This window comes from Strix aluco, chromosome 8 (assembly GCF_031877795.1).
Source record: "Strix aluco isolate bStrAlu1 chromosome 8, bStrAlu1.hap1, whole genome shotgun sequence".
Lineage (NCBI taxonomy): Eukaryota > Metazoa > Chordata > Aves > Strigiformes > Strigidae > Strix > Strix aluco.
In genome coordinates, this window is record NC_133938.1 from 6,992,762 (window position 1) to 7,019,254 (window position 26,493).

Sequence of the window (26,493 nt, forward strand, 5' to 3'; positions counted from 1 at the left end):
CAGACGTGTTTGGTTTGTAATAATCCAAGTACCCATTTAAGAGAAAAAGATAGGGATTAGGTTGTTTGGTTTCTTGATTCACCTTTTTTAATTGCTTCTATCTAAACTTTGTGGGGAAAAAGGCAACACTGTTACAGAACTGTTCTCCCAACCTTTTGAAGATCAATCTTCAAAATCCTTGATGACACTTTTTCCATACAGTTCTGTTTTCTGTGCATGCACTTACATTCTTTCTGTTTTAATATCTTCTGGATTATTTTGAGCCTTTATTTATGAACCATTTTTTCCTGACTGTAAGAAACACTAATACAGTGTGCTCAGAGGAGGTAGGAATTACTATACCAGGTCAGACCCATGGCCCCTCTGCCAATATGCTGTTTCCCTCTCTGGCCAGTAGCGGAATTCCCAGAGAAAGGTTCAAGAAATTCTGAAATAAACAAGTCTGTAGCAGACTTTCTTTCCAAAGACCAAGAAGTTAGTACACTTTTAATGCCCAGAGCTCCAGGTATTGTATTACAGGAACAAAATGCTTCCTGCACTGCTCTTGGTTCAGGGGGCATCAGGCTGAGACACCTCCTGCTCTCATGGCTGGATGTTTCACCCTTGCAGCTGGCAGTCCAAGAAAAACCTGCTCCTAGACCAACTCCTTGGCTAAAGTTTCCCCTACCAGCCAGAAAATTACTTTAGCCCTGGAACCTTCCCTGTCTGTTGTTCTTATCCATTCTTAGTCTCAGTTTACCACATTATTAGTGTAGAATAACACTGTCACTTATCTATGTAAGAACCCAACTCAGATAATGAGCCTCAAGTGGTATCTTGAATAAGTAAGCTACAAAGGTATATTGTTTTATCAGTTTTAAATCTGTGGATCTTCTCTTTGATTTAAACTTTTTAATTTTATTTTTGCCATCATGCAGTGCTGATTGATAGTTATACACCATCTAGTAGCTTATCACAGTGATCTCTAAAAGCTTCTATCTGGCTAATTTATTCAGTTTCACTTGCTGGAGGAACTCGCTGGTGCCATGTGTGTTATATTATGTTTGTCGATTTGGAAGAGGGAATTTAAACAAACATGCCCTAGTTAATCATAAAGTTCTGATGATTTTTACAAGAAAATGCTGATCAAATTTTCCTTATCTAAATTTATTCTTGGAAGATAATCTGGTCAGCAGAGTTAGTTCCATAAAACATCTTTGACTGTATTTATTATATTATGGTTCATACCAGCACAAGAGGTCAAAAATCAAGTCTGGAATTAGCAGATTTGTCTCTCTTTTTGTTTCTCTAGTGGGTAGTATTCCATATGCAACACTGCTGGAAACTGGCTGTCCCCCAGTTTGCAGTATTTTATTGTCAATTTGCAAAGTACAATGGCACAGCAAACACTATTCCAGTCAAAAAGTATTGGATATGAATGAATTAATTACATGTGCTTATTAGGATCAAGGGCAATTTTATACCTCTGAGCACAGAAGATGATTCATTGTCCTCCCAGAACTGAATGTATTACTTTTACCATGTCCCTAAGTCTTGCTGGCCTGGGGCTCAAGAGATTGAAGCTGAGAGCTGGTTTCTTCCTGGCTGACATACAGGTACTGCCAGCAGCCATTCGTGCTGCAACAGCCACAAACAAACCTGAGACACTAAACTCTCAAAAATTTGTCATCTACCAGTGACTATTTCAGACTGTCATTTTGAACAAAGGATGCAGCCAAGCATTTATCACTGTCTTTAGCTTTCTGCACCCCCACACCCCCAAAGGAAGTGATGAAACAGAAGACATGTGGCTTCAATCTCTATGAAAGAAGAGCATCCTTCCAAAGGAAAGGAGAGAGATGAAGAGAATAGAGAAATAGATACCACTGGTCTGGGTTCCTGAGTCGATCCCACCAGCGAGGGTTCAAGGAGGCATCCATCTTCTTTGCTTCACTTCACTCTCCAGACCTGCCCCCTGCCCCTTGCCCCCCCTCAATTTATACACACTTTTCTTAGGTCGACCCACATACCTACATATTCCATGTATGGGAAGGGGTAAGGTGTTTCATGGGATGATTTAATTAGCATGATCTTGTTAGTCTTCGTTAGCATATTCAGGGGTGTTAACTTTAATATGCATTTTGTGGACAATGAAGCAAATGTCATTCACTGGACAGATGCCCCTGAAATTTGACCAGGTGCACCAGAGCAGAACTGTCCTGTCTCCACAGGGCTCCCCACTCCAGCTGCATCCTGTGTTATTGGGGCAGCCTTATCAGCTTTGATCTCCACACTATCCACCCCAGGACTATAGTTTCATTACTTGCCAGTGTTTGAGATATTCCTTAGCTCGGAGGGCCTCCACTCCCCCTTCTATCCTTTATTTCTTTCTCAGGCTGTTTTTCTCAGTCTTTGTTTCTCGCAGGCCTGTTTCTTTCAGGACCTATTTTTACAAGTCATCTCTCACATCTGTGCATGAATCACTGGACTTCTTTGCCAGGCATGCATTAATATGGGCAACATTTGACAGGCAGAATGTGAGGTCAAGACACAAAAAACCTTGATGCTGGGCTCAGCTGTGACTATACTACCTCTTCTCACACAGCATGCAGGAATTTCTGTTCAAGATTATGACAGTGGTTAAGCATTGAGACACCTGATCTTTTTTCTTGGAGAAGCACACATTATTTATTCATTACAAGGAATATGTTTGCACTGAAATGGGACTTGGTGTCTGCAGACAGAAGGCCCCAGTCCTGCCTTCTCCTCCTGTCTGTCTCCACCAATAGCCACATGCTTAGGTAGGACGGTGTTTTAAAGAGCAAATTTCAGTTATTCCTGTAAAATGAAAACGAAGACATTTCTTCTTTTTGGCATTATACAGAATTAGAAGCCAAGAGCCTTGTAAAACTGCCACCAACCAGGCTAGAAGAGCTGAACTATATTTATTGTCCTATTACCAAAGATGAGCAACATGCTTAATAAAAGAGTGTTGTTTTCGGACCTAAAGGTTAGAACTTAGATGAATATTAACAGGCTTACAAACCCATATCTTGAATGCACTGTTATTGTGAAATCCCTGGATAAAACAGCTGAAAGCCTCCCTCCCTGCCTCAGGAGGTGATTGCCCTGGAAGCAGTGCTGTCTAAGACCTGGCTTGCAAGCCCGGGCTCCTGCTCAAAGCAAGGACACTCCATAACCAGAGCAAGTGGCAGCACGCACCCCACTCACAGCCCCCTGCTTCCTCATTAAACTCCTTCCAAAGGCAGTCTCACCTGGTGCAGCTGGATTTTGAAGTGATTCCTTGAGCAATTAACTTGATCACTTATAATCCTTTCAGGGAACGATGGCAGAAAATTAATAAAATAGGATAATTATGTCTATTTATATGCATTATTGAAAACTAACACTGTCTGAAGAATATACAGTTAGATGACACATCCTAGAGCTGTACCCTTTTCCTTTCTGAGCACTGGGTGCATGTAAATGGGTTTTCTTTGCTTTCTTCTTTGCTGCTTAGTCTACCAACTACTTTGACTTTTCTTCACATGAATTTGCATTTCCTTATCTCCTCCCATGTTTGCATGTTTGATTATGAGGGCTGATTGTTATTATGTAGGCAAATAACTACTAAAAATAAGATGGAGACCCCCTTACTAGCTCCCCATTACCAGAACAAACCTCAAATACTGCCTTTGCCCTGGGAGTGTCTCATGGATGCTGCCCAGTTGTACGCAGTGCACAGTAGCAAGGCAGACTGCAGGCAGAGACAGTTTTCTTCACTAGAAAAATGGTTTTTAGTTTGTCTTCCATGGATCCCTCAGAGCAGGTAAATGCTTCTCAGGGGTCTATGAAAGACAGTTAAGGAAACAGGCTACCAGAGGGGCTAAATCTACAGCACAAAAGTACCTCCCACAGGGAAACTTTCAGGGAACTGCAAATGAAAAACCACCCAGCTAGAGGAGAGAACCCTGTATGGAGCCAGAGCACAAGGCTGTGGCCTGACTCCCCCACACTCTTGTTGTGTTTGTGTAAGGTGAGATTTTCAGATATGTCTGTTTCTACATCACGGAGATCTATATTCATCCCATCATTTCCCACTTAGTTCACTTGGAATTACAGCAGGGAGGGAAAGCACTGGGGCTTTGTGTGAAGGCACCTGAGAAATTGAACCTGAATGCCTTTGTTTGCAGGTATAATGTTGGGAAGAATGGGGAACAGTGGTGTTCCTTTGGTCAGCTTTTGCCAATGTCTAAACGAATCTGTCATGAAGATAGTGGCAGTTGCTGTTTGGTAAGTAACAGTTTTAGTAAGAAAATCAGTATTTTTTAAAAGAGTAAGAAAATTCCAACAGAAGGGGATGCACAGAAATCTCGTTAACTTATTTACAAGGAAATAAATGAGGGTGAACAATCCTTAGCTTTGTGGGGCCTCAGTATTTGAGGGAAGATGCACACAAACACATCCTGTTCCTGGCTTGTACTGTCATTTTGACAGAGGCACCCTATATATTACTCCAAAATAACGAAACATGGTATAGCTGGGTGGGTGTGTGCTGTATGCACTAGGGGCACTGCCAATCCTTGGGCATGCCAAGAGGGATTATAATACATCCAACCCACACAGGGAAAAGCATGATGAGATGCTCAGGGTGGTACTTCCATCCCTAACAGCACTGCTCCACCAGAAATACTAGTCTGGCTTCAGCTTGCTCAAGAGAGGGCTGGGCACTTGTGCTGATATGCAGCATGGTTGCTGCTAGCTCGCCTATCTCTGCACTGAACAGCAAATGACAGTAAATGACCTGCCTTAAGCTAAAAAGTCAGAGCTGCCTTCTGAACCAAAACATTTTGAAGCCATTCCTGACCAGGACCGTAACCTCGGCTGTGCTGAGGAGTACCCCACATAAAAGATTGTTTGTCCCAGTGCTTCAGGCACACTCCTCAAGTGTGCGAGAGAGGGGCTTAGTCTGATAAAACAACAGAACCCAGCTGTGCTGCTTCCAGACAGGCTGCTGTTATTGCACTGCTACGGGAAGGATTTCCCAGCTCATACTGTTGGATGGAAGTGAGATATCTCCTAATAATGACTGTCTTTTGTTTTGCTCAGGTATTTTCCATTTGGAATTGTGTTCCTAATTGCTGGTAAAATCTTAGAAATGGATGACCCTTCAGCCATTGGGAAGAAACTGGGTTTCTATGCCATTACAGTGGTTTGTGGCCTGGTGGTGCATGGGCTGTTTATTCTGCCAATGATGTATTTCTTTATCACCAAGAAGAATCCCATTGTCTTCATCAGAGGGATTCTTCAAGCCTTGCTCATTGCTCTGGCCACGTCCTCCAGGTATTATACAGTAATTATACAGATAGATGCAGTAAAATACTTGCTAGATCCTTACTACAGCTTTCTCTTGGGAATAGCACACTGTATTATCTGTACTGGAGCTGATATATTTGTATCTGAACAATGTCCTGTGTCCAATTCACTGGTATAATATAAAATGATTTGTCTCTCAGCATTTGGAAGTTATGTGGGAGCCATTTGACAATAATGTTTGTCACATTGTTTTCCCTCAGTTTAAAAAATATTGGACAAACATGATTTGTGTTAGAGGACTAGAAAAGAAATAAGGATATTTTTTCATAAAAACAAACATTATGCTTCTACAAAGCTAATATATATAAGGGACACACAGTTTGTCCAGACTTCATTTTTGGTATTAGTGGAGAACCTCCTACTTCAGTCATATGGAAACATTTTACCCTTTCTACTCATCTTAGTCTTTGTTTTCGGTACATTAAGAAGAGACTGTGGTTGCAAGCTATTGTCCAGCACTGGGAAAGTATTTAGCTGTTCTGCTCAAGGAATAATATTTTTTGCATCCTTTTTAGGGAGGATGTACAATGAGTTTTAACCATAGCTGAACAAAGGTACAGTGAAAATGGGAAACAGCTTGTGAACTGGTTATGAAAATGACTCCCAACACGGATAAACTGGTGCGTGAGAAGTGCTTGAAAGGGCTGGAATTGACTTGCATGGAGTGGAGACAAGAACGACAAGTAAAATAACATTTCCGTGTAGCCGATATCATGAAAACACAGTTTCATGGCATCTGTGGCTGGAGGCTTGTTACTCTGAAGTAACAAAAGCAGCTATACCTACCACTTTTTATGCAGTAATAAAAGCCACAGTACAAGTGGAAAATGCCAGGTAAATAGGTCTCTTTAGCACATCTTACATATTTATTATTTCTACTGTCAGCTGTAAAGGAAGAGGGCTAAAGAAAGGAAAAGATACCTTTCTTTTATCTCATTTTTGGTTTTGGATTTTAAAAGTTATTATTGTTATTTTACAGAGAGACTGGAAAATTCTGAATTCTCATCCAGATTTTGAAATGACAGCTAGTGTCAAACACCTACATTTATCTACCTAATTTAGATTTCAAATTAGTAATTAGTACAAAATCAATGATAAATTGGGAACATCTATTTATAAAGAAACATAATGAAAAATTAAAGGGTTTTATTAACTCTGAGATATTTATTCTAATTAACAGTAATGACTGAGGAGTACTTCATCTACTTATACTTAAATACTGATTCCTTCTTCCATTTTATGATAATTTCTGTAGTCAGTTGAGCTCTGACTATCTGCTCTATCCTCTCAAGCAATAGTATTGTAGCAGCTTCTTACCCCTTGTGCCTCTAATCTTACTTTTCTCCATAATTTCCAAAGTTCCTTGAGGAAGAATTCACGTAATCTCTCCTACAATGGAGTGACCCACTTAGAAATAAAGTACATTTGTAATTAGTGGGAATACAGAAGGAGAAGGCAGGAATGACATAAAAAGTTCTGGGAAAACAGTCAAACAAATATTGATTTAAATAACTTCTTTTTAATAGTCTAATAAGGGCCATTATGTAATCAGCACATATGGCTTTGCATGGGGCATCATCACTGATAATGATGTGAGTTTTGCAGAAATCTGGAACTCTTCTGCAATTTATCTAATTAAATAAATATGTGGAGAAGTAACAGTGTAACTTCCCTGAACTCAGATAAGTTGATGTCATTAATTTTTGCTATAATCTTCTGCAAAATTTACTTTTGTTACAAAACCTTACTTTGCGATGCAGTAGTTACCATCAGTGCTAAAAGAGAAATAATCTCTATTTTACTGAAGGGACAATGAAAAAGAGAAAACTTAAGTTGTACTAGCCCTGTGCCAGACTTAGGAAAAGAGCCTAAAACTTTTATCCCCAGTCCATTGGCCTGATTAGGCTCATTATAGTTCTAGCAAGGTCTGACAGGTTAATCTGGGGCAGGAAGGTCAAATGCAGATGGCTGTTTCTCTCATGAGTATACATACAGTCGTTAGGGTAGGAGTAAGCAGAGCAGAAGGAATGTAGAGGAATTAAAAGGAAGGAGAGGAGGGAATGATTATTTCAGTACAGTTGGAAGGTATTGGCTTTCCACTATGTTTCATTTTCAAGGTGTTTTCATATACAAGAGTGCTCCAAAATGACCTATATTGTGAAATACAAAATCAAGAAAAAATTATGTGCTCGATGGTGTTTTAAACTCTAATTAGGCTTAAATAATTAAGGCAAGCTTTTTAGTAGAACTTAAAAAGTTTGTAGCTTGAGATGTCATCACATCTGGATTCAAGTAAGATGCTAATTTTGCACTCAAAGATGTTAGTGTTGGAAAAGGCTCATCAGGTTCACGCTTGACACACTTGACTATCTGCCCTGCTCCTCTAAGAATTCTGTTTCTGAAGAACTCTTTTGCTGACAGTTATGATTTTTAATCTGTGCCATTCCATTCATTCTCTTTTTCTAGAAAAAGAGAATTTTTCTTAAAAATCTAATTTGAATTTTTCTCTTTTTAGGAAAAAAAGAGAAGATTTAGTTCCTCATTTTACCTTTAGCATGTATGGAAGAGTTTGTCCTTTTCTCTTCTTTTCTGTTAATAAGCAACAAAAATAACCAACCTTTTCACCAGTATAGATCCCTTTATCAAGGGAAGTTTAATCAAGACTTAAAAGACCAGGACATATTCCACCATTTTAAAAAACAGATTACTCTTCCTCATTTTCCTTATTTTGCATCAGCATTGCATTTTGATTTTATAACCAATTTACTAGTCCTTTACTGGTCTGGAAGCTTTCAGGGCTTGTGCTTTTTTAAACAGTGATCTCTGATTCCTATCAAGGCAGTTCATTGCTTCTTCATTGGATCTCATCTCCTTACTCTGTCTCTAGCTCTGAGAGTATCAAGCCACTTCACAATCATGAAGTACCTTCTTTGCAGTTCATAATATATTCAGGTCCGGGTTACTTGTGGTATATTTCGAGGTTAGAAATGTTCCAATGCCAGTATCATCAATCATAGTAACAAAACAAGTCAAATGTGATATGTAGCCACAAAAATACGCAACCAGATCTACAAAGGGATGTGCAGGTCTGACTCCCTGTTCTACACATGAGTGCCTAAGTTATATTACTACTTGGAGAAAGCCCAACATTGGTTGGTTTCAGAATTTTTAGATCAGTTATTTGTTTCTCTCAATTACTTGTAGAAGCATAAGGAAAGAATATGCACGCTGTCCAGCAAATGTGAGCTAGCTCTTTTAAAAGAGTATATCACAGTGATTGTCATTGCAAAGCTTAACTTTTAGGCAACTTTCAACCATGTAGGATGCCTATGGATCATCCTGAAACTCAGCTCCTCACTGGGAGAGTTGGGCTCCTAGGAAAGAGCCCCAAAAGACAGCGTGGTAAGTAGAGCTAGGCAGGCATCAGGCATAGCTATAAAGCAAAAATCTCACCCTACAGAACTGATGAGAGAGACACCTCTCTCTCTGTGGACTCTCTTCAATGTAAATCAATCCTTACTTAAGGTCTTCTCCAGCCCAATTTCCTTACCCCAAGCTGCTAGAAGAGTGCCCACTGACAGTGGGGAATACACAGAGAATTCGTATTTCCCTTAAACCTGTGCTGACTTTGACTCTCCTGGGCTCCAACTCCCAGGAGAGAGCCCCTCTCCTGGGAATATCTAGTACTTTGAGGTAGCCCTCTCTCCCCTTCCTCTGTGCAAGGAATAATTACATACTTGCAGGCCCAGAGAAGGTGTAGTTTGGGAACAGCTCTGGCACCAGCTGGCAGGTCAGCCTGTCAAGAATCAGGACCACAGCTACTAGACTTAGTATCTTCATTGTCAGAAGCTAATGTACCACCAAAGTTAAGGTGAGTCCTGAGGAGAGGCTCTGAACATACATATTTGGGACTTGGACATGTTTGATGGATTTATCTCTGTTTGTCCCTTCTTAACAGTGTGTATATTTTGCAAATCCAACACAGGCCCAACATGGTTTTTAATGTTTTTCTGCTTAAATAGTAGTGCCTTGTCTAGAGATAGCTGAACTTTTCACCTTTGTTACACTGAAAGGAATGGATACTGCACATAACTGAGCTGTTGCCAAAAGAACATGCACAAATAATTGGGGCTGGACAGGAGAGCTGCTTCTCCTGACAGTCACCACATCTGTATTTGGTTAAATAATACTTGCCACAGGGGCATTATATAACACTCATAATGTGGGTATTGGATTCTCAGATCATCTTAAAGGAGAACAAAGAGTTGGTTTTAAGCGTACTGATGTGTTTCTTGCAGATGTTTCTGGGTCAGTTCATGTCTACATCTAAAGATAGAAAGAAAACCACAGATCAGTGTCCCGATATTCATTCCAGCTAGTCTGCACCTGTGGAAAGCTTTCTTTTTAAGCTGAAAGTCAAACTGCAGGAATCAAAAACAATACCATGTACAAAACCCAAGAATGTAACACAAGGGGACCTGAAAGCCACTAAACAGCCATTTTATGGCAATGATTTTATTGAATCTGAACATTATTTCAAGCCACTTCCCTTTAGCAAAAGGTTCTGCACCCCATTCTCAACCCCTTATATTCCTCCAGAAATCCCAATCACAGTAACATTTCAGCTGGAGAGGCAGGGACAAAGAAGGAGATCTCTTATTGCTTTGGTACATCATTTAGGACGCAGCGAACTTGATCCCTATGACTAGCACAAAGTCCCTGCCCCAGTCACCTGACCAGCCAGCCCCTGAAGCCAAAGCCTTGGCCCCAGTATGGGCTGGCTTTGGCAACAGGTGTGTGTAGCAACGTACGCAGCTCCTCTATACTATGTCAGTAAGGTATATACAGCACGTGCTGTCATTGCCCACCTTCCCTGCTCTGTGGTGTTCAGGCTGCAAAGCTGCAGATTTCTGACTTGGTGCTTTCTTACTCCCATACCACCCCTGATCTTGTCACCTCTTCCTGTACTGAAAAAGCAGTATTTAGCCTACAGGCAAAATTCCTCGATTTTAGCTTTCCTTATTCCAGTGGCAAGAGGCAATTTTGTTTTTCTAGGTCATCTTTCCATATCATTAATGAATTAAAGCAGCATCTTCTCAGTGGTACATCCCATCAAAAGAAGCAATTTTCATCTTCTCTGAAGACAAATAATAAAACATGAGTTTTTCAAGGGTTTTACTGCTTATGAAACACTAAGAACTTGGCTATTGCACAGTGTAAATTAAAGACAGATTTAGCAAAAGGGAGATGAGATCAGTTTGTTGATTTTTTTGAGCAAATATCAAAATGCATTTGAATGATAAGATAAACAGAGCAGGCTGAACAGCTGTTCTTCCATGGTGACTAGCTGTCTTTGTGGCTTGCACTACTAAGAGCTTGACCTGATCCAGCATTAGCTTATGCTCAGTCTCTGCAGCTGCAGCATTTTATCCCAAAATTGAGATAAGACTTTAAAAATGTATTTTTAATTGTTAGAGTTAGTGCTGGGAGAAGATACATCTCAGCTGAAAGCTTTAGGCCAGTTTTTAAAAGACTTAACAGATTAAGATCACTGCTTTAGAGTATTTTTTCCCCCTAATAAATGTTACATGTCAGGCTTTCATGTTACCACTCCACTGTTTAACACTAGATAAAGCAGCTTTCAAGAAAACAAACTTCACCTAATTTAAGTGGAAAGACAAATTAAAGTATTTATTTGAGAATTTTTTTCTTCAGCCATTGAAATTATATATTAATATAGATCAATATAGACAGTAGGAGTTTTCTTTTTCGTTGTCACCTGTAAGTTACGATCAGCCAAAGCCTTAAATAAGACACATAGTTTCTGATATGTGCTAGATGATACATTATGAGTAAAAATGAACCATCACTGAACGAGATAACCTCTCCTAGGATACTCCACGTAACTTTTTGTCACCTGTATATAGAAAAAGTTCATTCAGATTGAAACAGACGCTGAAAAGGTAATCAGGGATGTAGAGTAGCAATCTTGTAAGAGAAGACTTTAAAAAGTCTGATTGGGTCAATCCAGACTGAGGGGACAAAACCAATTTCTAACAATAAGTGTAACAGCTGGACTGATATGTGCACAGAGAAATGCATAAAGCACATAAAATCAAATTTAGTGTAAATTGAAAAGAGTACCTCTAGATCATAAATTATATTTCTCATCTGATCAGTGAATTCTGGAAAGACTTTCACTAGGAATAGTTAGGACAAACAGTCTACTAGCTCTAAGAAGCAGTGTCACAAAGTTGAGTGAGACTGTGTGTCGTAGTTGCCTATGCTAGGAAGGTACAGAATCTTTGACCTGGAAATTTGCTTCCTTTCAATATCTTGCACAATGTTTTTCATCATTACTGCACTTACATTCTGCCTGTTTTCTTTTTTATTATAATATTTAACAAACAACAAAACCAACATCTATTTATGTGCCCTAGAAATGTTACTTCTAACAGCACAAAATTAAAATGAAAGAAACACCTGACTGTGAGATAATGTACAAGTTTAGAAGTTGAATTTTTGCAAAAACAGTGCCATACGTTCTGTTTACAACACTGGAAATAGATCTAGTTTTTGCTGGTTGTGCCATTGGTATTACGGGATTGTTTTGCACAATCTCTGTCACATCTCAACCAAATCAGAAGTTGTCAGTCAGTTAAAATTTGCATGTGTCATAGCTCAGCTCTCTGCCCTTGGAAGAGGAACACATTTAGGTTTAAAATTCTGGTACGTCAAAGTGTGGGCAAGTTAGAAAGGACTTGTAAGATTACCTTTTTCTCCTCTTTTTTGCACAAAAAAAATAGATAGGGTTTTGTTACAGAGAAATCAAATGGATGAGTAAAGACTGTCTTTAAAACCAAGTAACCCTCCACAACTGAAGTATCTCTGGGGAAGGGAGACAATGAATAATAAGTTTAGTAATTGCTTCCTGGCCATGCCTATAGTTAAGAACATCTAGAAGTGCTACTGTGACAGTCTGCTCCTAGTTACAGCTACACCAGGGGTCTCAGTTCTACGCTATCTGTGAGCCCCAGTCTCACCCTTTTATTTTATGAACATTTTATGGTAAACAAGACATAGAGAATTTCAGTCATTCACAAATGAATGTGTGAGAAATGATGGGCATGCCCAAGAGAGAAACAACATCTAATGTGTAGTTTGGGGGGTTACACTTTGCTGTGTTTGTTTTTTGAAGTAAATATTGATTAAATATTAGGACTGCTGAAATGAAAAAGTTTAATATACCCCTGTTACCAGAGGTAATCAGTTTTCTATTGCTTCCTTGCCCTTTCAGTTTATTTGCATACTTAGAGAATTATTTTTGTCCAGATTTTCATGGAAGTGACTGCCAGCCTGTAATAAATCATTCACCAGTCAAACTTTATAAAGTTATAGAAAACAGAGATATGGTAATGAAAGCATAGACTTTTTTCAGTTGTGTTTCTATTGCAGGAAGCTACTTTTCCTTTCCAAACACTGTTACTTTCCTCAAACAACAGCTTGCACAAATACAAAATGACAACTCCTACTCATGGAAACATTTTGCTAATGCATTCCTGCAATCTCCGGGTTATGTTTTCAGAGTTTTCAGAATCTCTCTGTGCTTTTGTAGGTCATTTGTAATGATGGAGAAAGAATTTGTAGATCAAATGTGTGGTCTTCAATTAAGAACAGATAATGGTCCTTATAAGATTTAGATATGAGACCCACATTGCTGATGTGAGGCTTACAACACACAGCAACTGAGAGACCTGAACTGCCCAAACTATTGGAAAGATGCCCTGTATTTCATGACTAGGGGCATATAGATCACATGAGAATAGAACATTAAAGGCCTCAGTATCACGATACCAATATTTCCCCTGTAAATACTTATCTCTTTAAAGAGGAACTTCGGAATAATTTTGAAGGAGTTTGCTATTTTACATCAATTTAAATAGTCTCAGATACTGAGCAGTATATTAAAATGAGTATCATAACAAGGAAAATATTTTGTCATTTGTATATTTTCTTCAGTGGTATTACTTATTTTCCATACAAACTGACATGCCATAAAAAATACCGCCTCACTCACTTGAATGAAGTTTCATTACTCATGACATATTAGAGAATGTGACACCATATGGTAAAATGCAGAATGTTACAACAAGGCTGATAAAATATAAAGATAAACATGTTTTGGTGTGTTACTATTTAAAGATGCATGCATCTGATTGAAAATGAGGAAATTTATGATGAGATAATATTTAATTAATTGCCGCAGTTAGTAAAAACAAAAATCAGATTTTTTAGAGAGTATAAAATGGAGGGTTGAAGTTGGGAAGGGGTCAAACTCATTTTAAAATTAATACTTGTCAAATAGTCTTATACCATTCCACTTCATTCCATACCATTCTACACACATTCATATTTATGTCTTTTTTACATATGTATACATTATTGTATGACCTGGAGTTATGTGATTGTTATATGATCACACAGAGACATGGGCAAATCTGTCCCAGAGGGGAAATGGGATTGTATATTCCTGAATACAGGAGCTTGGTCTGTAGCTTTTATTTTCAGGCATGCTATTGATAAGACCTTTGCCTAACCCCTTGCAGAAATGCATTATGAATTCTGTGATGAATTAATGCATTCTGTGGCAAAAGAAGGAGTAGTTTCTTGGTCAGTACTGTTGCCCACTGGGATGTTTTAGAGTTTAACCTAAGCAGCATTCCAATCTCTTGTAAACTGTCACTGCCATTATAATTCATTGCCTAAACTGCTCATCTAATTACTGTCAACATGCAATGAGAACTGGAACAATCCCTAAGGGCATTTATATAGCATTTTCTTACAATGAGTGAAGAGCCTTTCTTGCTTTATACCTTTCCTTGGTTTATGGTTACTCTTGGTGTTTAAAAATGGCTTTCTATTTCAGAAGGCCTGAATGTAAACCTTTTTAGAAACCATGAGTGCACAACAGTTTTCAGAGATTTTACTAATATCCTGCACGGGGTGTTTCCCCTGTCTTGCCTTTCAGTGTACAATACTGCCTTTGTGGGATTTCTGTCCCTTTTCTTCAGAAAGAGGGAAAGAGAGAACAACACTTTTGATTTTGGGGAAGCAAAATTGGCACTAACTCTAGCATTTATACATATAACTGTCTTTATCCTCCCTCGAGCAAAGGAGTGAGTTACACGGCAAGTGAGTATACGTGCAGACCAAGGAATGAGAAGCAGTGCTCAGATGGTTAGTGTAAAATTTATCCTGCCTTGAGAAGGTTTGCTACAATTCCCCAGAAATAAATATAATTCAATATGTGCTTCTCTGCTGTTTTGCAGCTCAGCCACACTACCTATCACTTTCAAGTGCTTGTTGGAGAATAACCATGTGGACAGAAGGATTGCGAGGTTTGTGCTGCCTGTGGGAGCCACCATCAACATGGATGGGACGGCGCTCTACGAGGCAGTGGCTGCCATCTTTATTGCTCAAGTAAACAACTATGAGCTGGACTTTGGGCAGATTATTACTATAAGGTATAAACCTCAAATTCCACATGCTGCAATTTGCTTGTCTTGTTGAATTGGACACTGTTATGATTCTTGTATGTAACAATGTTCAGAACAAAACTCATCTTTGCTATTATCAAAGGATGCTTTCCTCATAGGATGGTTATTTTTAAGTAATGCAGAGATCAGGGACTGTGCAAAGAGAAATTGTACTGGTACTGTTGAATAGAAGCATGTGGACACTAGGAAATGTGTTTCTATTTGAGCATAACTGTCATTTTTAATTTTAGACAATCCATTGATCATCTAGGATTGGAACATTTTATTATTATTTGTTTAAAACACTATTTCAAACATCATAATTGTTTTAAACTTTGTCTGGTTTGCATCCTTACATGAGAGTAAAAGGTTGAAAAATGCAAAAATAGAAGTCCTATATCAGATAACAGGGAATAGCATGTGTTAGGAAGCTCTGTCAAACGTCAGAGGAGTAGGGGAACAGGGGAAGGCAGACAGATGCTACTATCAGGGCAGGTTTTCATGAAGATGTCCTATCACTCAGATATTTTTTAAATGTCTTCTCTACTGCTTGTTAAAGCAGAAAACTTCATAAACAACCATGCTCTCAGTGGGTAGAGAGTGCTATAGTTGCATTCTCTGTCCTTGAAAGGTCTGTAATGGATCCAAAAGACTAGAAGATCCAGCTGAACAATTACTGCCAGAATAACTCCAGTGGCTGCCAAAGAGTGCCTCAGGGACTGAAACCTGCAGGCTTCCAGCAGGGAACAAATGATTAGAAAAACATTCCTCATAGTCAGAACCTTGTGCAACATATTTGAGATCTGCTTACCTACCCACCCAGTGACCTCATTACTGCCCCATTTACACTGCTGGGCCTTGCCCATCTGCTGGACTTGAAAACCCTCATGACAAGAAGAGGAGAGTCCTGAAACTAACCCCAGATGAAGATGACAGCTGAGGTTTGTTAATGGGCTTCAGGCAAGATCTGGTTGGACTAGAAGCAGAAGAAATAAACTGTGCCCATATGAGCTCTTGCTTCAGGCTTGCTCTCTCTGAAAATTATTGGAATGACCCTGTGCTAAAATTTAGTCTTTGGTGATTTTGAATTTGGAGATGTATTTAGCATGTGGTCCCAAAATATGGCCCAGATCATAGGCAGACATTACATAGACCTTGAAGTAGAGAATGGTGATCTGAAGAATGAAGAAGAAGGAGGGTGATAGTAAATGGAAAGAAGGTAAGTTCTAGTTTTCTCTTAGAGAACCCTATTTTATCTCTTTATTTTCACTCCCCATATTAAGTGCTAGTACATAAGGACCAGGCAGAAGACAATAGAAGGAAAATACAAATGAAGATTGGAAAAATCCAAGAAAGGAAAATAAATAAAAAGACTCACAAAAGAAGAGGATAAATAGGAAATCACAGTGGATTCAGTACCTTGAATATCTGAAGCCAAATTCTAATGTTACTCTATGGACCAAACCTGCCCCAGATCTTGATACTTTAGCACCTGGAGATTTAAAATTCAAATATTCCTGAGTGCCAGGATATTTTGGCAGGGGGAAAAAAAATGTTAGAAAAATTATCAGTCTACTTTGCTCATAGTTTGTAAAATCCAGGTTGACAGTTTATGTCAATGTGATTATGCAAACCTAGATGTAACAGAAAAAGAGTAAAGATCCTATTCTCATTAGTTGAGCATATTATAGAAAGAGACATCTACATTAAGGTCAAAATTGAATGGAATAGCAAATGAGCTTGCCTGTACAATCTTAGTTAAACATTCCTGGTTTTGCTCCCAGTTAAGTCATGAGACTTTGTGACCTGAACTGACTTAGAAGGCAGAAGCAGTCCTAATCAGCTAGCCAGTTTATAGCACTAACTGGAGAACCTTTTAATGTTCATTACATTTATCTCTTATTCAATTACTGACCTTCTGTCTCTTCCTTTCTATCTATACTCTGCATATCACAATGCTATTAGGATGCTATACAATCTAACTTTTTCAAAATGTAGTTTTAAGTCTTTCTCATTCCCCATCACACCCACATGCAAATGTATTTTTTTTATTGCAGGAAAGGGCTCTAGTTATAAATACTGATGCTGCTCTACTGGTACACTGTACAGCTGTGAGCAAGATACTGGATATCTCTGTGTCTCAGTTTCCATATGGGTGAACACTGTTACCCTCATTTTCCATCATAGGAGGTTGATGAGACTTAACTGCTTGCCAAAAGCTCTGAAATTCTGGATTGATGAATGCAGTGGATTATCTGTATATGCTTTATGTCTTCCTTTTACAATTGTCAACTTTTGTTTTTTGTCTTTCTGCTGGATGGCCTAGCTCTTGGAAGTGGCCAGATGGGCGGAAATGAATATATCCAGTCACTTTTGCTCCTGGAGAAAGGAATGAAATCCCTTCCCTAAAAATAGCATTATGAAAAAAATGTTAAGCCTGCCAGGTCCACTCTTGACCTGGTCTCCCATTCATTTCTGCTTGCCTGGCTGAAAAAATGGTGTGAAGGTCAAGTAAAAATACTTTCCAGAAACTGAAGAGGTACAGTCACATTCACGCTCGCTTCATATTTAGATCCAAGTATGCAAAGCCATGTGCTATGCAAGGACTTCACCCTTGGCCCAGCCTCTTTACCCTTGGCCTAGCCTCTTTGTGATGGATTGACATTAAAGGCCCTAGCCGCAGCCAGCCGCGGATTTGCCTGGCACAGGAACTGCCGATGACGACTCAGAGATGTCTGCTGGGAGCTCTGCTGCCAAGGGTGAAGCAGCGATGAGGAGTGCTGGCAGATTCATGGCACACAGCGCTGCGTGGTGCCATGACCCACGAGAAGCTGACATAACTCAGAGAAGCCCACAGCCTGGCTGCCCCCCTTTCTCTGCACTTGTGATATTAAGAGATAACAGAACTGTCCCACCAGTGCCAAAGCTGCAAAGGTAAAGGGTGAGAATTTAGCACTGGGCAGACAGTTTGGCCTGTTCTTGCTCTCTGACCTGGCTTCTGTCCACAAAACACTGGCACTTCTGTGCAGTGGCTTGTGTAAGAAGGATTATGGTTTAGGAAAGCTCCTGTAGAAACACGGTGTGGTTTGTTGCAGAGCAACCCATCACTGGTAAAGCTTCTTCCTTTCTTTCTTTGTTAAAGTATCACAGCAACAGCTGCCAGCATAGGTGCTGCAGGTATCCCACAAGCCGGCCTGGTGACAATGGTCATTGTTCTGACCTCAGTTGGGCTCCCAACAGACGACATCACGTTGATTATTGCCGTCGACTGGGCACTGTAAGTAACATTAAGCTTTTGTGGTTTCCAGTGTGACAACATTGCTAAAAAGGAAATGGTCTCCAGGGGTACAGTAATACAGATATACATAAAAAGGCATAGGAAGTAATTATTTTGCTTGAAATGGTGGTAATGTGGCCTCAGATTAAATACTCTGCTAAAGTGGACATTATATTGAAAAAAGACACAAACAAATGAGAGAGTCTAGATGAGACTGGGACAATAAGACCTACACAGAAAGGCTGAAGAAGCAGAGTTCATTTAGTCTAAAACCAGAGCAGGCTGAAAGAGGTCACCACAGCAGTTTCTGATATAGATAAGATTGTCCTGAAGAGGACAGCGATCAATTGTACTTTACATTCACAAGGAGGGAGGATGAAGAAGTAGACCAAAGTAACTACCTTGAGTCAGATCACGGGAAAACTTAAGAATTATTTTTATCTAGAAGGACAGTCAAGCAATAGAAGTGTCTCCGTGTTTTGCAAGTGCAGCCATTCTGTAGAGAGGTTACTTTGCTGTATCCCTAATCACTGAGGATTTAACAGCAGAGGCTAAAACTTAACATGCTCAGAATAAAAGAGATTTGTGTCACCCAGGGAAGAGTAGCTTTAAAAATTCATAAGGAGTGGTTTATTTGAACTCTGAACTTTTATGTAAATGTCCATAAATCAATCAAACCATTTTGAAAAGTCTAGGAAGATGAATTGTAAAATACCGGTCCCTAGCTCATTAGTATTCCAATTAACTATATAACTAGTGTATGCATTCACAAGGAACAGTCAAAATTATTTTTTATTTAATCTATATAAAATATATCTCCATTAATACAGTGGAGTTTCATTACATCAAGATTCTGGGTAAAAATGTGTTACAAGTCCATTCTGTTATGTATCCTATTTTATTCAACTTTAAGCCCCTGATTTTTTGTACAAAGAATTGTGAGAATAAATGATTTACTTTCCTGTTCAGTGTAATAGAATACTATTATTATTAATAGGAGTCATGAGTGTTGTGTTGTATGCATATTTTAAGACATATTTTATTTTAGGAACATTCTTCTGTGAAGGATATGTGCTGTGGGCACCTAAACTTGGGAATGGCAGTTCAGATTTTAATAAAGCAGCCTTTCTAATGCTAGTCACTGAAGCTCAGTAGTTAATGAAGCACAACAAAATCAAAGTATTTTAAGCTGTATTACAAAAGCCTTTTCCCTCTATATTGCTCAGTTTTCACCCAGCTCTTGCAACATCAACATTTCATTGTTTTTCCAGGAAGTCTTCCAGCGTATATGGGAATTATGCTTCTTTTTGTGTTACAAAACTTCTCAAAACAACAGACAAAAAAACTTTTTCAGGCTATAGTTCCAGATGGTATTTAGAAGTGAGCAAGGAACAGACCCAATTTTCTGTCTTTTGCAGATGACCTTTCATACAAAAAGTATATTTCTATATTTCGGCACTTGGTGGTTTCAAGAGCCTGCAGATGCAAAGTGTCAACATGGTTGACATGATGAATATTTTCAGTATTAGTTTTGGAAGTACTGGAGTATGAAGAATTCTTAAAGAAGGCTGGTTAGATGATCTCACGAGACTGAAATACCCATTACAATGCACTGCAGGTATTACAACTCATTTAGGTAGCCATAACATGTATGTGAATGTCATACTTTTAGCTAGTGCCTAGAGACATAAAGAAGAAAATCAAAACATCTCAGCTAATTTATTAAACACAAGGTAAAAGTTTTTCATCTTTAGTAATATCTAAAGCTAAAACACCACCACAACACCTGACTCACATGTTTGCACTGAAACCAATGCCACTAGGAGCAGGTTGGCCTCTTAGTGGAGAAATGTCTGGTGTGTGGTGTGATTCTACTCGTGTGTAGTGCAGACTACTCCATACACACAGAAACATGGAATAGAACTGGTCAAGCAACGTGCTAGGCAACCCATTTTCTTAAGAGTTTCAGTGTGGTGCACTGTTTCCTCAGAAAAATCCCACCTTCAGAAGAGTTGCTAATCAGAGCCCAAAAGGGAGTGCAAACTCTTGAGCTCTGTTCATACAGCTTCTTTTCTAACACAGCTGACTCTTTGCACAATCCAAAATTAACAACTCAGAATATCCTTCCAAGAACAAAAATTTTATGATCAGCCAAGGAAAAAAAAGTCTATGTGTAACAGGAACAGCTATCAATATGTGCTGTAACAGTATTTTTTCCTGATTAACATATTCTTGTAGGAATTTTCCTCAAGGCAAAACCCCAAATCAGAACAGCAGGAATTAGAAAAATGGATTCAGCAAACAAGTGTAGGACTGGGTCCTGGAGTCAACAACCACATCTAGGTGTAGGCTGTGGAATATTATTGCTGAAGTTACTTGCAATTGCATGTACAATTTGGGTAACTGCACACACAAATAACCTTTCATGCAGGAACTTTCATGCTAATTAGGCAAGCAACCACATAAACATTTGCATACATAGAGTACATGCCTAAAATATCTGAAAAAAAATCAGCACACAGTTTCAATTCTTTTCTATATTAAGACACAGGATCAGAAATCTGGGCAGTGTTGATATTGGACTGTCACTGACTTTAATAAGCCAAACATCTGCAGATTTCTGAACCTCCATTTTATAACCTACATTTATAAATCAAGTTACTAATATGACACAGTTTTCAGATATGTATGTTTTTCTTGGAAAAGACATAATATATTTCAGGCTTAAAGGCTGTATCATCTATTTGAAATCTCATCAATTTTAACTAATAGATTCCAAGCTCTCTCAAGTGTAACACTTGTCTATGACAACCACTTGCTTTTGTGTATTTACAGTCTATATTTTAATAGATTTATTTTTTAGACAGCGGGTAGAAGGTGTAAACAGGGAAGAAATGATCTCATAAATGAATAAATGAAAAACAGTGAAACTGTATGTATACAAAGTATTGTCAAGCATACAAATTTAAATTTGAAAAGATGATAACTGAAAATGAAGAATCTTTAAGAGCCACTGGTAGCCATAGCAACCATAGCTTTTTCAGGAATGAACACGATTTAAACATGGTCAGTGCCTGCTTGGTTTGTGAGTGTAGTGATTTAGTAATCTTCCGAATAATTTTGATTGTATTCTGCACATTCTACCAATACAATAATCTACTTAACTAGCACTTTGGTTGCTGAGATTGGGACCTTGATAACTGATAACTAATATAAGGTACTTTTGTACTGGCTGCCCTCTACTTGTATTGAATGAAGACATTTGCAGCACCTGCCTCCAAATCAGGCCATAATACTGGACCTTAACATTAAAACTCGGACATAAATGCAGTCTTGACCTCCTGTGTTAAACCTTTTTAGTGCTGAATCAGCTTGCATGTATAGGGACGTATAGCTCCTCTACTTAGCTCAGTTACAAATTAAAGTATGTGGCAGCACAGCGCACTGAGCTCAGAAAAGGCTGGAAAACCCAACTGAGCAGCTCAGTAACTAGTGGCTGCCCCGTACCAAACTCCTTACTACCATTTCTAAACTTGTTAGCTCACAAAAACAGCAAAACTGGCCTTCAGCTATAACTACTGCAGTGATAAAGGCATACGAATGTACTCAAAGAGCCAACAACTTACCATTACTATTTGATTTTCCAGAGACAGGTTTAGAACAATGATCAATGTCCTGGGAGATGCGCTGGCTGCTGGGATCATGGCCCACATCTGCCGGAAGGAGTTTATCAAGGACGGTGATGAGGTAACAGCACCATGAACCAGGGTGTACCAGCGTGTGCCGTATTACGGCAAAGAACCTGCGAGCTCTCAGCCTCCCACATTGTGTTTCATCTAGTTTATCAAAGGTGTTTCAGAGAGAGGTCAGAATTGGGCAATGTGCTGCTTAGCCAGATGGGGTAGAGGGGTCCTTTTCCATGAGGTCATGCAAAAAGCCACTCAAGTTCAAAGCCTGCCAGCCAGCTGTGTCTGGCATGCTGGGGCTGGGAGCAGGAGAACAGCTGCACTGTCCTGCAAATGCATGAGATGCTGGAACTGCAAGTCCCACGCTCAGTACCTAAGTCCTGACTGGCCAGTAAGTCGCCCTTCTTCTAAAAATATGATCAGCAACAGAACAGGGTGACAAATTTCCTTGAGTATCTGTGTGTAGGGGAAGGTAAAGGTATATATGAGTGTGTATATGCATAATCAATAAGCTCACAACAAAAGCAACTACCCTCTGTGTTAGCATCACCTGAAGCCACCATTGCAATAATTTCCTTTCTGGGCTAGCACAAGCACATTGCTCTATTCTAGACTTCATTCTCAGGCATTTCATGACTCCTATATTTAATACAAGTCCCTCCTTACATCTTTGGTTTTCCTTCTCTTATACCTCATTCCATACACCACACATACCTCTGTATTCTGCCCCTGCCTCCCTCCATGCCTATGCTTTTTTTCCTTCCTCCTTGGCGTGCATCATTCACTCTTTCCTTATATCAGGAACTCCAAGTAATGCTCTTCCTTCAGATCCCTGACCAAGGAGATTCCTAATTCCATGAGCCCATCATGATTGGAGGTGCTAATCTCCAACCATTTCTGCTCATGGCAGACTCTCACTACCTTTCTTCCACAAAGACAGAATAGTTTATGCAGAAAAGTTTCTTCATCAGGGCTGATTTTCACAAGGCATATTTAATTTCTGTGCATCATTTGTAGTATTCTACAAAGAACAACAGTATTAATAGCGAAGTTTTATTTCTGTTATTATTTCTCCCATTTTACAGTCAGTCTTTCCAGTAAATCCCATTCTCACGCCTTCCTGCAACATGCATTTACAATTCCTGCTCTTTCAAGTTTTATATAGAAAGACAGGCCTTATCCTCTGAGGTACTTAGCACCTGCAGTAATTACTGATGACAGGATTAGGCCTGAATATATGGGCTACATATATAGCTAGCTACTAAAAAAATAAACATACAACCTAAAGCTAAAGTATGCCATCCATTACAAAGCCAGAAGTGTAGTCTGAGCTCCTGCATAACACAGGCCTCCTGACATTTCACTGCTGTATTTAGAACTCAGTCAGAACTCAAGAAGAGATGTTTCAAGAATATAAAATCCCTCCTAAGGGATGAGATTTTTCTTTGCATTGTGCTCTGTAATTGTATTAAAATACACCATTAGTCTGCCATACATTTTGGCTGCATGATTTGTGGAGTTAGTAATGTATACCCAAAGGCCAAATTTTCTCAGCTGCAAGCCCACCTATTTTCTCTGCCAGTATTTACATCATTTTCCCCATCAGAACTTCTGGTTTGATTTAAAGGACACTTCAATATTTAACTTATGAATCAGTCAATAAAATCCTCTTTATTTCTTTTGAAAGAGGGCAAACTGAAGACAGGTGTTAGTTTATTGGGTAAGAAGAAAGGCAGAAGGTGACAACAAATGACTTACTGGTCTATGTAATTGCACTCAAGAGCAAGCACTGCCCAAAGCTCAGCATACTGGTCATTGAGAATCTGTATCTTTTAAACTCAGCCCTGAAATTCTAGTCTTTGTTTACCCTACTTATATTGCTTTACTGATGCAAGCAGTTACTACTGTGAATATAAGTTAGAGTTGTGACAGAATTTGCAGTTTTACATACTTAGAGACACTTTCACTTTATCCAGATGGTGCAAAGATGCTTTAGTGTATATGAGAAACAGGTCCTGGAAGTCTATGGAGGTCCTAGATAATCCTGGTGAATGTAAAGCAGACCACAGGCTCTCAAAGTAAAAATTCCTTTCCTGTTGTATACAGCAAACAGTGGCAGTATTCCAGATCTTACTGCTTTTCACATAGGTGCCATTGATCTGTGAAACTAAGCCTATTAACATCCATCAGATTGTGGCTTACCAGAGAAATGGCTGTGTGAAGACCATGAATGACTCTCGTGGACCAGAAACAGTGAAAGGGTTTCAGCACCACATACCCGTACAAGTGGAGCAAGAAGAAAGTCCAGTGGAGAATCACACTAAGAAATCCAACAGTAAAGACCACTGCACTATTGAAATAAATGAACTAGAAACAAATGTGTAACTGCTACACTCAGTGGTATCTCATACCCCAGTGACCTGATACCCAATCTCTACCTCACAGCTGGAAGAGGGACTCTTTGCCTTGAACAGGAAAATGTGGAATTACTGCCACCCTGCTTGTACTGGAGCTAGGAGACCAGCTGTGAACGTCAGGAAAGGCATACAGCTTGCAAGAGACATGGGCTTCTTTAGGTGGAAGACTTTAATACTGAAAAATTGACTAATGGACAACTACTGGTTTATTCTGCTCTCATTTGATTCCGATACAGCATTTGACACTCCTCTGGCTTTTTTTTAAAGTTTTTTTTTATTTAACCCTTTTTGGTTTTCTAACCAAAGCCTTTTTTTGTGAATCTCAGTAATTATGAACACTGTATTTATGTAGATTTTTTGCTATGTGAAAATGTTTCACCAAAACCGCTAAAGATACTAATTTTGTCTAATATTCACTAAATATAGAGTTTGTGCTTAGTTTTAGAACAGCAGTAAGAAAATCACACAGATTTCCTGATCTTAAGGAGTTACATATATTACTAAGTAACATTTCAAGCAGAGGTGAAGCAAAGTATGCACTTCTGCAAGAAAGCACATTAAGGTAATTCTGATGGGCAGCCTTCAGAGACAGGCATTCAAGTGTGATACATAACACAAAGAATTCCTAGGTCACTGCAGAGCACACTTTGCCTTCCAAGTGCCAGATTTATTAACCTTTTTTTAACCTAACTCTTCAGTAGAGTCAGTACCATGCACATGCAGTGGCAGAGGCGATGTGAGCCCTAATCCATAAACACTGGTGCTAATTTGTCCTCTCCTGTAATCTGTAGGCTGTTCTACTGTAAATATGTATAAACCCAAAGCTCAAGCTCGTGAACCATACGCTTCATCCTAAGGGCAGACTGAATACAAACTGGAACCCGATGATGCTGAGTAATATTGGGGTTTTGTGAGGAGTTTGCTGTGAAAACTGGCCCATTATTTCTCATAATTCAGTGGTTGATCTACATTGACAGTTACTCCCTTTCCGCTATCTACTGAGTATGTTTCCAATGTTTGTGATAGAGAACATTTTTAATAAACCTGCCATTTAAAAACAGGCTGTCTGTGCACTTCTACTATTAGTGTCTTCTTATTTCTCTGCCAAAATGGAGAGTGAAAGTGAGGAGACCTTTTCAAAAGTTGGGATTCAATCCAGAGATTACATACTAGTTCATATCAATACACTTGACATATTATATTTAGCTACTTGTGGCATATCAGTTTCAGATAACATGTGCCTGGTATTATAATATGCTCCTCTCATCTGCAGAGAAAAAATAACCCAGTCAAAAAGGACAATTTCTGCACTCACCAGAAGCAGAAGTGCTTCATGCACGTGGTTAATGGTTTTCCTGGGATGTGCATATTCATCTCTTCTCTGATGGTTCCTGTTCAGACTATTTCTTTTGTCATGCACTAAATAGTTGCCTCAGAGGGCTGTAGTACAGGTAGTTTAAATATCAAATGGTAAAGCCAGAAAGAACAAACACACATCTTATTTGCCTATAATTCTTCAGAAATGATGTATTAATTTGAAAATACATACAGCTGGTAACTATTATCCTGATTCGATCCTAGAGTGAGAACAACAAACACAGAACACAAAGAGTAGGGAAAAACTGAAATTATTCAGAACAATTTGCTCCTGAACAAGTCCTATAATGGACCTGCTCTACAGAGTGCTATTAAAATGGGTGATTTGGGAGAGCTGAGGCTGGTCTGTGCCTCTCTGAATGGGCAGAAGCACTAGCTGACAAACACAACATCTGATACTTTCATCTCAGCAGCACTGGCAGCTCCAGGAGGTCCCCTTCATCCTTCCCCAGCTGTCCATTCCTCCCTGCACTGCCTCCCCCCCTCTCCCAGCTGTACAGCCCCTATTATTTATGAGGCCAGACGAAGAATCAGATGAGAAGTTTTTTAATTCAAACCAGTTCACATATGTTTTTAGCACAGTCCTAACAGACAGTTGTGTCAACACAAGTGAAGGGGTGACACAGGGACAAGAACAAGCAGCCAGGGACAAAACAGCATAAGTGCATGTGGAGAGGGCAGGTCTCTGCACGCTGACTTTGCCAGCAAGAAAAACATAAAGTGTCAACTTCACACAGTCAATTACAGCTATGTGAAGTGATAGTAAAATCTTGCCAGTCATCTACCACTTTACAATCACTTTGCGCAGATAAAAATGATGAAGAAAGAGGCCAAGTAGATCCAAG

The 26,493-nt window shown here is 39.2% G+C and overlaps 1 protein-coding gene across 3 annotated transcripts in view; it reads left to right on the top strand.

The window, feature by feature from the left end:
• Positions 1–25,350, top strand: part of SLC1A7 (solute carrier family 1 member 7) — a 57,176-nt gene extending 31,826 nt beyond the window's left edge. Inside the window, exons 6-11 of one of the 3 annotated variants that reach the window (XM_074831997.1) lie at positions 4,173–4,272; positions 5,089–5,322; positions 14,685–14,879; positions 18,034–18,168; positions 21,816–21,915; positions 24,003–25,350. In XM_074831997.1, coding sequence (XP_074688098.1) covers positions 4,173–4,272; positions 5,089–5,322; positions 14,685–14,879; positions 18,034–18,168; positions 21,816–21,915; positions 24,003–24,239 — 1,001 coding nt within the window. In that variant the 3' untranslated portion in view covers positions 24,240–25,350. The remainder of the gene's footprint in view (positions 1–4,172; positions 4,273–5,088; positions 5,323–14,684; positions 14,880–18,033; positions 18,169–21,815; positions 21,916–24,002) is intronic. The other 2 variants (XM_074831998.1, XM_074831999.1) reach the window with 2 other exon arrangements.
• The last annotated feature ends 1,143 nt before the right edge of the window (positions 25,351–26,493 follow it).